Consider the following 16,963-nt stretch of genomic DNA (forward strand, 5'->3'; position numbering starts at 1 on the left):
TCCTCCCCTTTATTCACACGTTTGCATTGGTCTATCAACCCTCACTTTCCACTCACATCTCTGTCTACTACTTTTTTCATCTCATTCTCCAAGTCCCTGCCCTTTTACTCCCTCCTTCCCCTTTCTGCATGCCAGGTGCTTCTGCAGCTGATTTCCACCTTGCCAGCTCCACCTAGCTGTCTTGGTCCCTCCTTCTCCCCTCTATCCTCTCAGTTTCACATTGGAAAAGGAAAGAAGAGATGAAAGGAGAGGTAGGAATGATTAACTGATTCCTCTTCTGGCTTTCCCCCTGCCCTCTCCTTGCTTCAGCCAAGAATCTGGAGCCATAAACCTGTATCCAGACCTAGAAACCAACCTGCAGCAGCCGGCCAAGGGACAAGGGTTAGATAGACTTACATTACCAACATTATCTCCCTTCTCACCTTAGCACACTGTACCATTTATTATGATACAATGTAACCAAGATAAATGGCCCTTGTCTTGTTCATTAGTTAAAAGTTAACAAAACACTCATATTTAAGTCAAGGCTGGTCATCCATTTGATGCCTCAGCTAAGGTTATTCTGAAATGTTCAAAACACAGAGTCTGTCTACCAGACAACAGGGTAAGGTGCTGCAGAGGCTGGGGATTTGAATGGCAAAGACACCAATGATGGAGAGAAACCATTACTGGGGGGGGAGGGGGGAGCTTGGGGGGCTTAGGAGGAGTTAAAGTGATGCTTCATTGCTCTGCACACACAGAACAAGAACATGCAAAACACCAGAAAGTGCCCAGCAGGAAACAGGCTTGTGCCACTGGACCGGAATGATCTAACCACCATCAAAGCTAAGATGGAAAAATAGTATCTGCTGTTCCTTGCCTATGTTGCTCCTTATACTCCTCATAATCCCATGTGAAAACTGCACACCCCTCCCACCCCCCACTGCAGCATCTGGATGTTTCATTGACAGAGCATTGTCTAATGGTTACAGCACAACTCCTGGTTTCTATTACTGGCTGTAGGAGAAATGTGTGATATATTAAATAAAATAAAGGACATAGAATTTGAATTCTGCTGCATGCTTCAATATTTCGTCAGCAGTAAATGAAACTAGGTAAAAATCACTGACTCTTTCTGTGACTTTGTTTCCCCAATAACAAAAGAAGTACATTAAACTCTGGTTTTATATAATTCAATACTTGTATTAGTAACAGCCTGGGATGAAAGATGCCAGAGAAGCCAGCTTTTTACTATTAAATACTGAACTGCAGATACCTCAGTGAAAACTGAGAAGTGTTGCAGTTTGCAAAAATGCTTGATTCTGCAAAGCAATTCCCTTGCACAGGAGGTGACGCTTAATAGGAGCTATTCTGGTGTCTTGGCTTACAGGGGACAGCAAAACCAGAAGTCATCTCCAAGTTACCAAGAAAGAAAAAAGTTATGTTTCTCTTTCTGAACAGTGTATCACATAAGATCTACATCCCAAGACAGCACAAATAGACTTACAAAAGCAGCTCCTTCTGAATTTAAGACAAATAAAGAAATCACCTGCTTATTTCTATAAGCATTTTGGGTCAAAAAGCTACGGCATTGTTTATGTATAAGGGCCCTAAATAGTAACAAGTGAAAAGACAAGGGGAAAGGGACATACAAAACCAAATAGATTATTTGCTGCTCAAATGCAGATTCCTTACAGAATGCAGAAGCAAAAGCCTCTGTGAGATGTTGCTCCACCTCTGGAGATATAAACTGTTTGTTAGATCTCTTGTCAAAACAAAAGGACATGGGTATATTAATCGAACAACAAAAGTGCCCATTGTGAGAGGAGACCCAGTGCCAGGCTGCCTGCTCCATCTGACAATGAGATTAAACACGATGGCTCTGTGAGCTTGGCTGCCTGCCTTGCTTGACACCACCACCCAGTGCAGCTACAGCGTCAAAGACTTCTGCTCAGTCACCACAGGCTGCAGAACTAGCAAGACTTTCACGCCCTCTCTACAGAGATTGTTTCTGCATGTCTCCCAGTCTCCAAAATACCACACAATGTTTTGGAGTATCTCTTGAATGTGACGGGCAGAGCAGTACTACTACTATACACTGACATTGGAGGTAACGTGGTAATGGAACCATCACTATCCTTACTTATCAAAGAGACACCAGAAATTCTGTCCCCTGTCAGAACAGGCTGAAATGAGGCATATATAGCCAATACAATACAGATAGGCATACATGTTCTTTTAGTTAATATAATTTTCTCCAGAATTATTTTTATCTCTGGGGTTAGACTGCACCATCAGATCTAAGCGCTGGTTTCCACTCCCACTGACTTCCAAATTAATAAGGATGGAACTATGGTCCAATTCAGGAATATACAAATCTCAGATTAAAGCTTTTCAATCCTAACCCATAATGTGTTTATAGAGCAGTTTGAGAACTTGCTTTGAACTTTAAAAAAGTAGGTAACTGGACAATGCTTATCTGAAATAATGTTCATTATTAGTCAAAAATTAAAACTATTAATGCCACAAGATTGTTTTCCACTTGATGAATCATAGTGCACTTACATACCTGTGTGTGCATGTATGCATTTACACATGTGAATGCATGCAGATGTTTGAGTGAAACTGAGGCAGAACTTATTGCTATTAAGGTTAGCTTGCATCTGATGTATTGTTGATGTACTTCTTTTTCTGCAGCGTTCCTGACACCATGGAAAGATACGTTTTATTTAGCTGCAACAACAAATGCAGCACAAACATTTATTTTCTTGTTTAAAAAAAAAAAAAATAAAAATAAAAGTAAATCAAATGTTTCCTAAGACCTAAACCCAATCAGATCTGTAAGAGTTGTGCAGTTAATGAAATTTATGGCTTTCAACATGAAGATAATGTTCCTTGATAATGTCTTAAATCAATGTACTAGCCATCAAACTACTTCTACCAGTTGTTCTTTAACAAAAACATTTGTTTTCCATATTATAAAATGGCCCACACCACAGAGCTTAGGTCAACTACAATTACATTCAAATCTGTTTCCATCATCATAAGATGTTGGTTTGGATCTCCCTGGAAATGGCACATTTTAATATTACCCTTTTCCCTCTGTTTTTCCTGTTCACAGCTCCTTCTCCTTCATTAGCTTCTGAAGTCCATTATAACCTTCTCTCCTATATTGGTTAAGATTTAGTGAGTGGTCTGCACAAGTTGTTTGCTGACAAGAGAACATGTCAGCCCAAAAGAAAAGCCATTGGTACTTGTTGCAACTCAGAGAACAGCTATGGAAAGAGGAAAAAGACATTTGCTCTTCAGAAAGGAGAATAGGTTTATAAGCTCCTAGAAAGTGAAAGAGATTACTCCAACTGATGGGAAAAATAAAAAAAAAAAATAATAAAAAAAAAAAAAGTGGAAATTTACAAGAATTGTCTCATTTCTCCCTTTAGTTTTGTTTGGTATTTCTCAAACATCTTGAAAGTGCAACTCTGCTTTCGGATAACAGCCCAACTCAAACCCAGATCCCTGAAGGCAAGGGAGAGAGAATCAGCCAGAATTAAATTTCCTGCTACCAAACATTGATCATCTGCCAGCAATTAAAGGTAGTTAGCAGTCCTTGACTACTATAAACATTTGTAGCCAGCAACTTCACCATGGCTTCATTTGCCCGCCTTGAAGAAATGTTGGTTCTGTTCACATCTGTCACCTTATGATCATTTTGAACCTATTAATGATATTTTCTTAGCAATAACAGACTAGAATTTTAGAAAAAAAAAATAATTCAGCAGAACTTCAGATCTCTTCTGCTCTTTCTGCTTTTCAGTTAACAAAGGGCACTGATTTGTAAAATGGAGTCTTTCTCTGCTTTCCCCATTATTTTTGAATGTTTCCTTCTATTTTGTATGTATCTTCTCATTTTCCAGAGAAATAATAATAATAATAATAAAAAAAAAAATGTTCCAGCAAATGGTCATATTACTGAAAGGTGTAGTATGCAGACAGGTGATCTGTATCACAAACATCAGTAACCACACGTTGTTGGCTAGATCTACTAAATATCTGAACTAAGGAGGTCTGGAGTGAGCTTGTCCCTAGCTAGCTGTTCCAACAAAAGTCTGTATAATAACATTCCTCAACATTTTTCATTTGAAAGACTTTTTTCACCTTTTTGAAAAATATCCAGACCACCTTAGGCTGCACTGTAACACAGGCTTTCACTAATAACAATTTTAAAACTAGTTTGGGCTCTTAATGGTCTGGGATTTTTTTCCTTTTATTCTCTTGATTTATGTGCATGGATTTGTTTAGCTGCATGGTGAGGAGGGGCACATGGGATGGGCTTTTTTAAGTTTAAGAAGTGTTTGAGGAATGTCTGATGTTGTATTGACCATCATTTATTTAGCAATTATATAGATCAACGTGTCTTGTTCCAACCAAGAATAGGGCATTAATACAGTCAGAAATAAAGTCAGTCTCTAGCTATGAACACACAGAACTCAGTGACTTCCAGGAAAATCAAAGCAATGTCTATACAAAGGAATAAGGAAAGGCAAAGGCTATTTCCACTTCTTATTCTGATACAGGATCTAGGCGAGGACTTTTACTCTGGTTGACTTCTGGCTAGCACAAAACCAGAGTAAAGATGTAATAGCAGTTTTTAAACTGCCCCTGTGATTCTACGGTCTATAAGCCGGTCAAGGTATTTAAGACTGATATCAACTTAGAACAACCTTGGGGTTTTGTAAATTATACTTGGCTACTCATGGATCCTGAAACAGCTTCTTAGCAGGCACGGACCTCCAGGTAAATACCCTCGTCCTTACAGTACTGGTGACAGAGCTATCTCACTGCTCCTATTCTACCTAGGAAACTCACTTCCTTCAAAAGTGACTTCAAGGTTGCCAGTTCTGCATGCTATTGAGTGCTCTATAGCATCTCAGTGGAAAAAAAGTAGCTGGAGCAACAAGTCCTGGCTCCATTTGTGGTGCTGGGCAGGGGACAACTTTTGCTTACTGTGTATCCTTTGCAGAAGAGCTAGAAGGATTAGTTACAGTTGGTGTGGCTTGCTTAGCTCTGATTATTCATGTCCTCTGCAGTTTACATGCAAACTAATTAGCAGCACTGATCCCTGAGTAAGAAGCTGAAATCAATTAGGAAGGCAGCTGACCTTATTAGAGCAATTAATCACAAATGACATCTAGCTATTGCACCACTGTTAACCCACCCTGATTTTTCTTAGACATAACTTCCATCACATGGAATCTGTCCTATTTTGTGACACGCACTTTCCTGGAGAATACTTGGCCTTCTTTACAGGAATTCCTGTATGCATGGGAGTCCTGGAAATGGGACAAAGTTCCTACGGAAAGGTGGCTCCTTACTTCTGGGCAAAGGATGCTGAATTGCTCCCTTGGAAATCTGCTGGACTGTGAGGCTAGGGGCAGGGGAGAAGAAAGGTATAAGCCATCTTTGTTGTGCTTGGCAAGATGGTTCAGTTCACTGGGAATGCAGAGCGCCCATGCTACAATGGGGTGCTAAGTAGCACCTGTGTGATTACCAGAAAGATTGAGTTGCTCTGGAGACAAAAAAAAATACATTGCATGCTCTGTGAAGCAGTTGACTGGGATATGAAGAGGGGCACACCCAGATTCTGCAAGGTTTAATTCCACCATGGTAGTCTGAGCCAGGAGGAGACTTGGTGTATGCCAAGAGAGCAGCATACATTTAATAAGGCAGTGGCCCTGATTCTATGAAAGATATTCATGCACAGAGACTGGGCTCCTAGAATCATTGTTTGCTCCTGAACCACTGCACATGCTAGAAAAGAAACTGGTCACCTTGAGGGATGTAGCTGATCAAGAATGTATTAATCAGGTTTCCAGAAGACTTCAAAGATGTAAAATAGTAACATTTTAAAATTATGGGGAGTAAATGTGTTCCTCTTGCATACGTATTCATACACAGCTAGAGAACTGGACCTGTGAGCAAAACATCATACTTTGCTTCACATAACAGAATCTGAGGTTTAGCATTTGTAATTTTTGTATTGGCCATCTGTGAGGTTCTAACCTCTATGGGAACTATTTAGGACACCGACAGAGGGGCAGGATCACGCCTATGGAGACAACTACAGGAAACTTACTGCTCAGTTCAGCAGAAGTATGACTGAGCTTGAGCCCCGACTACTGATTCACCACTGCCCCGATGCTTGGTGTTCTCATTTACATCAGTGTGAAGCATGCACCATCTTAACTCAGCCGCCCTTTACACTCACACTGCACTGATGTAAATACCACTGCAGAGTGCACGGCTGGAGGGAGCCGCATCACATGACTTCACAGCGTTTTGGATCCTGTAAAGTGGAAATACCATCAGAAGAAAAGGTTTCACCCTATTTTGTCTCTGTAAATGATTGTTGCAAGCACTACAAGAGAAAGGACACTCAAAATTATGAGACACCGGGTGCAATTATGCTTCATGCAGAAACTGAATGCACAAACTCTTCTTAATACACTAAAGTCCTGAAGGATTCTAAATTGCACCAAGGAGGAAGATGCTGACACTCAAGTTTTCTTCTAATTGGTGGCTGCTTTAGAAGAATGAGGCACAGAAGAAAGAAAGAAAGAGGAAAAACAGAGCAGAAAATCAAGAACATTACTAAACTATCATTTCCAATAAGTGTATTTACTAACTTACAAGAAATGCCCCCAGTTTAGATTATAATTATAATCAAAACCAAGCTAATATGCTGGCCCTCAGACTGAATAACAGCGTGACTAACATTTGTAGCACGTCCTGGATACATTCTGTTGAATGGTGATGGGGTAAGGAGAACAGATGGGGTAGGAGGTTACAATGTTTATGCCATTAGGATATATGTTGCTTCTAAACACACCTGGTTTGATTGTAATTGGGGACACTGAGGTCTTGTTTGCTGTAACCTTGCTCTAAAGTTGAAAACCACCCTGCAATAGGTGGAAGATTCCTCTTGCCAGGTGAATGTAGGTAACATTACACAAGTTTAAGACATCAAAAGTGATACCTAAGTATTCCCTAGTATTCACTTAAGCAATTCCCTAGTATTCTGTTCCTCTTGCATTCCTCACATGCAAATCAGAACTAACCTGGGTGATCTGTGGAGTTTCTGATACGTTCTTCTCTCTCTCTGTTTAGGTCCTCACCAGGTAGGAAAAGCCCACCTTCGGATGACTTCGTACAGCTGTTTTGACTGTAGAGATGGTCTTCTGGAAAAATAAATAAAGAAATAAATAAATAAAAACAACAAACAATTGCAAATAAATAGTTCCTTTTAGCTTTCTATCAATATAAAAGGTGTCTCCAATGTTTTGTCGCTTTCAAAAGAAATTACAGAAGAAATATGTACGGAAGATCCTGTATGGTCTCTATTAACTTCAGGACAGGGCTGGTCTTCAGTGTTTTGATTAAATCACTTTGTCTTAAACCAGAGTGATTTGAAGCACATGCTTAATGCTAAGCATGAGAAGATGCAGGTAGTAGGTATTATTTGGACATGTAAACACAAGAAAATTCTTAAAGGCTTCTTTGCTGAAGCACTCAATGGTGCTCTTAATACACCGTAGAATCAAACACAATATGAGTTTCTTACATATACCATTATATCTTCAACACTGATTGCATATGCACTGTTGATTGGTTACTCTAATCATTGAGTGTGGAGATCATAAGTGGTCACTGATAGAGAAAAGAAGCTAATTTTTCTGCACAGAGTGTGATTAACATATACAAAGATGGTTTTCAGATGACACAGAAGTAATGGCTCTCTCTTCTTTGTATCAGCTGCTCTAGACAGATGACTTCCAGGATTTAGGAGGAAATCTGTTATGAATTATTTACTTTTATCATTCAGCTAATTTTCGTGTTGTTGGGTTTTTTTCATTATTTTTTATTAAAGCCAAATGATTGTGCTCCAGGACATTCCACAAATGCTGCTGTACTATTGTTTAAGGAAATACCATTAAAGCGACCTTTTCCTTGTTTGCTTCCCATGGCATATAACTAAGCTGGTTTAAGAAAAATATAATTAAAATTGTCAATTCCTCCTTGGGTGCCTTAAGATTATTCATAGAAAATGTACTCTTTGGAGGATAAAAGAAACATAAGACCTTGTTTTCTCTTCATTAATGCAATTTTCCACTGAAGTAACGAAATTAACTTTAACATAGGTCTATCAACACTATGCTAATTTAGGCGTCTTTCTTCTCTCTCTCTTTTTTTTTTTTTTTTTTTTTTTCCTGTAAGAATTTGATGCTAGTGAAAGAAACCACATTAGAAACATTAGAGAGTGAAGTCGTATACTCAACCTCAAGCTATATATAGCACAGGAAGCAATTCTACTGCTTGCCCCCAAACCTTTCACCACAATTCCTGATTTTTGCCCTGGCATAATTTATTTTAAGAGGATGTGGGACAGCACATCCCAAATAGTATGTGGCCCAAAATAATAAGTGCTAGCTGTGATCAGAGTTCTTGAGCTGTTTTGACTCAGTCATGAGAAAAAACAAAAACAAAAACAAAACAACAACAACAACAAAAACAACAACAAACAAAAACCAAACAAGAAACAAACAAACAAACAAAAAAAAAAAAACAAAAAAAAAACCAAAAACAGATTAAAGTGTCACAGAGCACAGAAGAGTTGATGTTAGAAGAGCCCTCTAGCAATCACCTGCTCCAATTCCCCTGCTCAAAGGAGGGTCAACTAGAGCAGGTTTCCTGGGGCCCCATCCAGTCAGGTTTTGAGTATCTTCACACATGAAGCCTGGTTATTCTAGGTCTCTCTGCTAAAGGTTATCTCCATTCATTCCCTACATTACCACTTCATGTTTCAGTCTGTCCTTATACTCCCTAAAGAGCTATCCTTAGTCACGCAATTCACACGGAATTATATTTCCTCACCCCTGAGTCCAAACATAAGGTAGCTTACCCTGCAACACTTGCAATTGTAACAATTTTTCATTCTAATCAGCTGAATCTGAATTTGAACAGCTGACCAAATCTCTGTTTAGCCACATGTAATAACTATAAGCCGGCATGCTTATTTCTGTAGCCCTACTTTTGGTATGGAGCACTGGATTCTGCATTCACATCTGCATCTGTCAGTGCCACGGCATCTCACTACACAATGAAGTCATCCTCGTACATTTTTCAAAAGCTTTCTGTACACATTTTAGCCATGTCAACATGTGGTCCCATAACTAAATCCTGTCCTGACTAGTAACAGTGTTTCCACAATAGCTGATGTCCTCTAGAACAGGGAAAATGAAGGCAAAAATGAATAAATACATGAATCAACAAAGTAAAGTGGCAGAAATAAAAGATGGAATCAAGTAATCATATGGCTTTTTTACTGGGATGAACTGAGTCACTCATGGCTCAGCCACTTATGAATAGTGTGGTCATTCAAAATACACAGAAATAAAAACTTTATAGCACCTTACAGCTGTGTTCATTCATTCATCCACTCCCTTTGTCTCACAGGTCAATAAAACCCATTCCTCATTTTAACAGAGAAAATCAGAACACTCTGTTTACATTTTCATTCAGTGGTACAGCCACTGGTATATCTACTAATTACTCTGGATAGCTGGAAAAATACACCAATTTTCTTTTTTCTTGAGCCACTCAATCCATAATGAGACATTTCATTTGAGACAAACTCTGTAGGAGGAGGCTAGATTTAGTGCACGTGAGAGGGAGCCTAATGTCAAGATTCTCTATCTACTTCCCCCCTTAACTCTTTGATGCTGCTGAAAAAAAAATTGCATGGGGATAATTTTTTGAAAGGGCAAGAAGAGTTTGCCTTGGGAAGTGTGTTGCTATTTGTCTGTCCCCAGCTGATGTGTGTAGTGCATTTGAGAAGTTAAGATTCTAGAAGTGACATTGAAAGGCAAAACTGCAGTAAAATGGAGTAGTGAAAATAATGGTACTGCATTGCACAATGTCTTTTATCAGCACATGCATTTGTTTTGACTGTACTCCTAAAAAGTAAGGAAACGTAGTACCTGGTCTTTTCACATTCCAGCCTAGTTCTTTCTCTTGCCTAATTTCCCAGTGAGTTAAATGGGGCCAATAATGAATGCCTACTGTCGCCTTCAGGTAGGCCTTGCTGTGTAGACAGGAATACACACTACCTGCTCTGTACATAGCAGTACTCTTGTACCACATTTTCTGTGTTTCTCTGACTTGGCTTTCCTTTCTTATGAAAACATTTGCACCACCTTCTGTCTGTTCTTGAAGTTGGAATCTTCTGTTGTTCCCAGCACTGTAAGCTCCACAGCACCCCATCTTCCTGATGGCAGGGGGAGAAGATACTGATACTGTTCAGCTTAGTTCAGATCGGGCAATAGGTACGTCAAGGTTTGTTCTTAAGAGATGAAATAACACCTCAGATCTGATTGGAGAGGTCACTCCCTGAAATGTCCAAATCTCACACATACCAGGAATTCTGAAGACCTGGTGTCTGAGTCTTGCATAAAAGCAGCACATGATAGAAGAAACAGTGACAGTGGATGATAAGCTTTTGAAGCTTCCAATCTTAACAATTCCCAAAAGTTTGCAAGATAAACCTATTTCACACTTATCTTTTGAGATAAGAATAAAGGAAAACAGTTCAGGAAAAGCTATTGCTGTGGACTTGATCTTCTGTCCTCATTAAACCTCATGTTTTTTCATTCAAGGGCTGCCTCTTTGAGTAGTCTTTACTACCTCTGACATTTTTCCACATACAAGATCATTCATAAGAATATAAAAACCTTAAATTAAGAAGGGGGGGGGGGGGTGCCACATGTGAATCTCTGAATCATTAAGCTGGTCCTCCATTGTCTTCTGCTTCAATGCCAGTAGAACCTTGTCACTATTCCCTTCACATTTGCTAGAGGAAAGAATTCAGCTTTAGATGTCAAATCTACTCCCAAAAGCAGTTCCAGGAATACAAGTAATATTCCAGAAAGCTTCCTCTTTCAGCTTTTGCTATTGTTTCTGTAAAGCAGATGTGCTGTAGACCTAGATAATCTCTATTTCATCACTTATGTGCAAATGATGGGCTTCTTGGGTTTTTTTCCTCTGGTAGGAGAGCCTGTGCAATGAAACTCTTCACAGTTCTACACCATATGTTTAATACCTTACACAGCCTTCTATCTAGCCAGTCCTTCAAGCTGTGTCTGATAAATGAAAGCTCAAAGCTGGAGAAAAGGCATAAAGAACATTTCCATTCCTTCTGCTTCTCTTCAAAGGAGCAAGTTACAGTCCCTACCGCAAGTTACTGGGAAAGTGGACAAACCCTGGGACCAAGTCCTCGTCTTCCCAACACATGTAACAGAACTAAGATGTAAAATCTGACAAGAAGCAACAGGCATGCATGATTCTGCGTAGTCCTCATTCATCTCAAAGAAAGTTCCTGCCTCAGCTGACACTAGGGCAGTGAACCCCTGGGGCTTTAAGAAGACTTGCCTGGCACATTATCCACATGCAGTCCTAAGTGGTTTTCTCAAAAGAGCTGGTGGAGATGGAACAGGGAAAGAGAGGTTTAATGTCAAATTTCTTCACTTGATGCAAATATCAACCCCCCTGAGTAATAATTTGACATTCCTCAGCAAAGACTCTGCTTTTGAAATATTTACCTTTCCTTTATTTTTTGTAACCTTAAGAAAATTTGGGAAGAATGTGAACTGTTTTGTTTTTTGTCTTCCTATGACGACAGAGATTTATTTATGGCCAGGAACTGGAGGACAGTTCTCACGTGGCTGCTGAAAATTAAAACAGCATGTAGGGTTTTGTTTTGTTTTGCTTTTATGCCTTTGCTGCTACAATCTCTCCCTGCGTTCCCTAAACCCTTGTTATTGTAACCAGAGCCACATTTTGCATTGCTACAATTGCAGGGTTATGTAAATTCCAAAGGCTTTAAAGGAAAGGGCTGCAGATTCTGCTCTGGGCCGCAGGGAAGTTGACCGAAACAGTTATGCCCAACTTCTAGGGAGAGGCAAAGGCATTCATAAATTGTCAACAGACAGGAAACCTAAGTTGCAACCTCGGCTTCAACCTGAAGTTTTCTAAACCTTTTAGAGCTTACTGATTTCATTTAAATTGATGGTCCTCTCATTTTCAATGTTGTGATATGCTATGGACAGGAAAATTTCCTTCAGCCACTTCTGGAAATCTTCATATGTCCTCTCTCACCTTCCACCAGTGTGTACTGGTTTATCCAGGAGAACCAACAGAAAGCTCTACAAGTACAAACTCTTTCAGAGTCAAGGATCTGTATTTTTACAGTGATCAGGAAACTGTACACATAGAAAAGCATTATTTGACTCATTAAGACTTTTATATTAAAAAGAAAATTACACCAAAAGAGAACAGCCATACTCACCAAATACAGCAAAAGAACAAAGAGAGTGCATCTGATCACTTGCAAGAAATCTTTACAGCAAGTAGGGGTGGGAAGAAGTGCAATATATGTTACACATCTGTGTGCTTCTGAGTAACCAAGTTGTAATGCTGACACTAGCTGTGCATTTCTGTGTGGGCATGGGCAAGCCAATTCATGTTTCTGACTGTACTCTCTAAAAGAGGGATAATAATGCCTGACTCAGAGTCAATGTTAGAAGGCTCTGCATAAGCTCATCTTAGTCCCCAGTGTTTAGACAACTCAGCTAGATGAGAAAAATGTTTAGCCCACTTCTCCAGCCTTGCTTTTATTTCAGCTCTAAATCACCATTAGTCAAATCATGCTTAGACTTTAGACAAAAACCTAGACTACATTATTCCTGAAGTATGTGGAGGTTTTGAACAGCATGGCGCATCCTGATCGCTGGAGTGTGCTAATGAGAGCTCAGGGAAATTACTGGGTTTGTGAAAAGGTGAAGCCAGAACTTCCTAGCCAATTCAGCTGACACTATAAAGAAGGATGAGGCTGTGCTACCACTCCAACATGCTGCTTTCTATAGCTGTTGAGTTTTCCAGGCAACCTTAAACTTACTGCAGTGGATATGAAAAAGCAGGGCTTGCTGCGTTGTTCATCCACCTCTCTGGTGCAAAGCCAATTGTGATAAGTCCTCAGAAAACAAAACAAAACAGAACAAAACAAAACCAAACCCAAGAAGCACTGCCTCACACTCTGCAACCAGGTAGGTCAGTTCCCAGCCAACATAGAAAGGACATTCCAAGCAATTCCCAAGTCATGATATTTTAAAAACAATCACTACAACGGAAGACGTTACTTCAGTAGTGGACAATAATTCCTACTCAGCTGGTAGTTACTGTCACTGCACAGGTGGTGATAACTTATTATTATGGAAGTGTAACTGTTTAAATATTATTAAGAAAGACAAGACTAATTCTGGAGGTGCAGCTACACAGGATCTCTGAACAGCTCAGAAGTTTCTACCAGTTTGTCATGTGTGTTTATTTACCTGGAGACAGGAACTATTCTGTGGAGCTCTGATCCTAACTGTCACTGTGACCTTGGACAAGTGTCTGAACATCTTTTCACCCACAAGTCCTTCTGAAGTGAGTTGGGGATACGGATGCTCAACAATTCTGAAAAAACAAGCCCTACAGGTCAAAGCCAAAGTCTGTTAGAGCAGAGGTGGTTTTGGTGACAACATAAATTGTATAAATCTTGAACACAAAAACTGAAGAATACACAGCTAACTATTTTTGTAAATGTGGTCCTGTAATTGGCCCAGTGTAGCACAACCCTCAGACACAGAGGGATGGAGTTCAAGGAACTCTCTATTTTAACATTTTTTGCAAGAGTACAGTTTATTAAGGGTATTTGTGGCATCAGAAACAAGTAGCCAAAAGACAAAGAGAAACCAGAAATCAAAGACAGCTATATTAGACTGTGTCCCATTCTTAGTGCACCTAATTATGAGTATCTGAGAAGTATACATTTTGCTGAACCAGGTAAAGTACTGAGCAAAATCTTTACTTTTTTCTGTAACTTATGTTTCCTAATAGTCTAAACTCTTGAATCGTTTCCTCAAAGGAAATTAGTTTAGTGCTGAAAAGCACTGTGGAACACAGACAAGGAACTCTGATATCCTACAATATCAATTTCATTGTATTTCAGTCTTGAACCCAAATCAACATTGATACATGCCTCTAAATAATCAGCACTGCTTCATGTAGAGTTTGGTATCTTATCCAAGTATTAAGCAAGGTGGAGGTTGCTTAGTTTTTGGAACTTGTGAAGTCTGCAGCCTGTAATTATTGGCCAAACCAGAAGCATAGCTCCCATCTACAACTCATTTGTTTCCCTGAGTTAACAAAACCCTTCCTTACGTTCCATGCTTGCATAGCCAATAGATACTACTTGGCTCAGCACAATTAGCAAAGCAGGCGGGACATAAGGCCACTTAGTCAGCTCTGACTCATTTTAGAGCAGAGGACCTCCAATAGCTGACATAGTTTAAGCAAGGCAAAAAAAAAAAAAAAAAAACCAACATAAAATACTAATAAACATAACTACAAAGACTTTTCAGTACATCAGACAGGCCTGATGAGATATAACAAAATCCACCTACTGATGTCAAATGTCAAAAATAAAACGAATGGCTTGTATTGGCCTCGTGGTTCAACGTGGTAAGGCCCATAGTAGATTCTCAAGACTATCACATTCCTCTGTTGGGTAAAGAAAGAAGGGTGAAAAGAAAGAACTACTGTAACCGTATGGATAGAAGGTACATAGTAGTAAAAAAAAAAAAAAAAAAAAAGCAAGCCAAAACAAACAAAAAGAACCTACAAACAGGAATAGAATAGAATATAGAATAGAATAGAATAGAATAGAATAGAATAGAATAGAATAGAATAGAATAGAATAGAATAGAATAGAATAGAATAGAATAGAATAGAATAGAATAGAATAGAATAGAATAGAATAGAATAGAATAGAATAGAATAGAATAGAATAGAATAGAATAGAATAGAATAGTAGCGTCCTACAATTACCACTCAGTCCAGCTGCCTGAATTTTTTAATGCTCTCTAATGATGCAACTCAGGTGAGCTGCAAAAGGCAGACTTGTGTTGTCCTCTCTCCCTACTGCAATCAGCTACACCCAAAAATATCTGGAGGGAAAATGACATCTGACACAGCCATGGTAAAAATGACCCAAACTAAGAAGTGGCAACTCTGAGGGTGTGGGAAAGTCTGCAAACAAATCACTGGGTGTGTCAGATATACAGACGCTAATATAATGCAGTGATTACTATGTCTGCTCAGTGAATATGCAGAAGTGAGCTTGGCGTTTTAAGAACCATCCACAATGACCGCTGAACAAACTCAAGTCTGGGTGCATTTGCCCATGAGCAGTACATTTCCTGTGACCCTGGAGTTCATGGGACACTCAGAATATAACTGAAGTCCAGAGGTACTAAACAAAACCAGCATGGCATCTTACTCTACACAAAGACTTTTTAGACTAAGTATCACAGAATTGGGAAAATTGCTTTTGTGACACCCAGGAGTGAAGTTCTCAGGGAGCTTCACCATGGCTACAGGGCCCTTTATTTCCCATCCTATTGGCATCACAAGATGCAGTGTGTATGATCCACATCAAATGGCAAAATCCGTCTTGTTTCTAACAATCCCCCAAAATTCTGGTGAGAATTTCAGCTTTAAAAGTCCAAACACAACAAATATAGGAACCTAGAGAACCCATGGGCTTAGGGTCACACAGTCTAAATAGGAAACCTAGAAAATAAAGCTTACAAATCCATTCAGCCTGGGCTGTTCCATTACAAGCAAACAAACAAGCAAACAAACAAGTAGGTAGGTAGGTAGGCAAGTATATAGATGGATGGATAGATAGATAGATAGATAGACAGACAGACAGTATACTGGAAAACACATACCCCAAGTCACGCACATAAACAGTTAATGGCAGTGGCCAGCCAGCAGAAGCAAGCCCAAGATTAACAGTGGGAGAATTTCTAATGGAAGTCAGAGTATTTCCCATTTTTCTGGAGGCTTGCCCTCCAGCCTGGCACCAAACTGCCCAACTCCCTCTAGCTGCTTTGTGAATTAAGTTTATTCCTGAAAGAGCTAAAGAATCACAAGAGACCATGACTAATGAGTGCTCAAAGGAAAAATGAAGGTTGCCTATCTCTTCCCATTACTGTGTAACCATTTAGTATTGAGTACTCAAAATTGAACACAGCATTCCTAGTGTTGTTTCATCATAGCTCAGAGACATAGTTCCTCAGCAGGCTATTTGGATCAAAGACTTAAGGCAACATCCCTAAAAGAAAAGACAAGGCAAAACAGAGATGGGACTCTTTCACCATCTGCTTCCATTTTAATTTGCTGCACTCCCACATGTCACCAGAGCCTGTAGGGTGGTCACTTGGGTTCTGTCATGTGCATTCATGGGAGTATAAGACTACAAGGTCATCACGTCCTGTTTCCTACAATCACAGACAACTGCATAACAGACACGTAGTCCAACAGAGTCCACAGCACATTTATTCCAATGCTGTCACACATTAACATAAGACTTTTCGAGTGACCAGTGGGAAGCAGAATTAGATAATTTTTTCAGTCTGAAGTGAGGCAGCCATTTTCACTTTTAGTTTAAAGCAGCTGGCAATGACAAATCTCGTATTTCGTTGTACAGGGGTATAATATCATCTCCCTGACCTCTGATATCTGATTCTAGAGATCATAATTTAGTCCATTTTAATTTGAACATGCATGCTTTGTGGATAATATTTTTTATGTCAAAGTGAGAAAAACTCAAGTATTGATATGTATGTAATCTGAATTGTATGTTGATGTATCTTGCAAAAATTGAGGCTGGTAATTGAAATATTGACTCTGAAGACTGATGAAGCAGCATTCTTAAAAGGTTTTTTCTTAAAATTACATTGATACTATATGAAAATGTTAATATATTATGTTAGGTCAACTGTAGCTTGGATTTGCAGTATTTTCTTAGATAAGGCTCCCATTTCAC

General features: G+C 39.3%; 1 protein-coding gene across 3 annotated transcripts in view; it reads right to left on the bottom strand.

Annotated features, from left to right (window-relative positions):
* DAAM2 (dishevelled associated activator of morphogenesis 2) overlaps positions 1 to 16,963 on the bottom strand; it is a 228,943-nt gene that overhangs the window by 183,500 nt on the left and 28,480 nt on the right. For all 3 annotated transcript variants that reach the window (XM_042789299.1, XM_042789298.1, XM_042789300.1), the window contains exon 2: positions 7,095 to 7,214. In XM_042789299.1, the coding sequence (XP_042645233.1) occupies positions 7,095 to 7,214 (120 nt within the window). The remainder of the gene's footprint in view (positions 1 to 7,094; positions 7,215 to 16,963) is intronic.

Source organism: Tyto alba, unplaced genomic scaffold (assembly GCF_018691265.1).
Source record: "Tyto alba isolate M040663 unplaced genomic scaffold, T.alba_DEE_v4.0 Super-Scaffold_16, whole genome shotgun sequence".
NCBI lineage: Eukaryota > Metazoa > Chordata > Aves > Strigiformes > Tytonidae > Tyto > Tyto alba.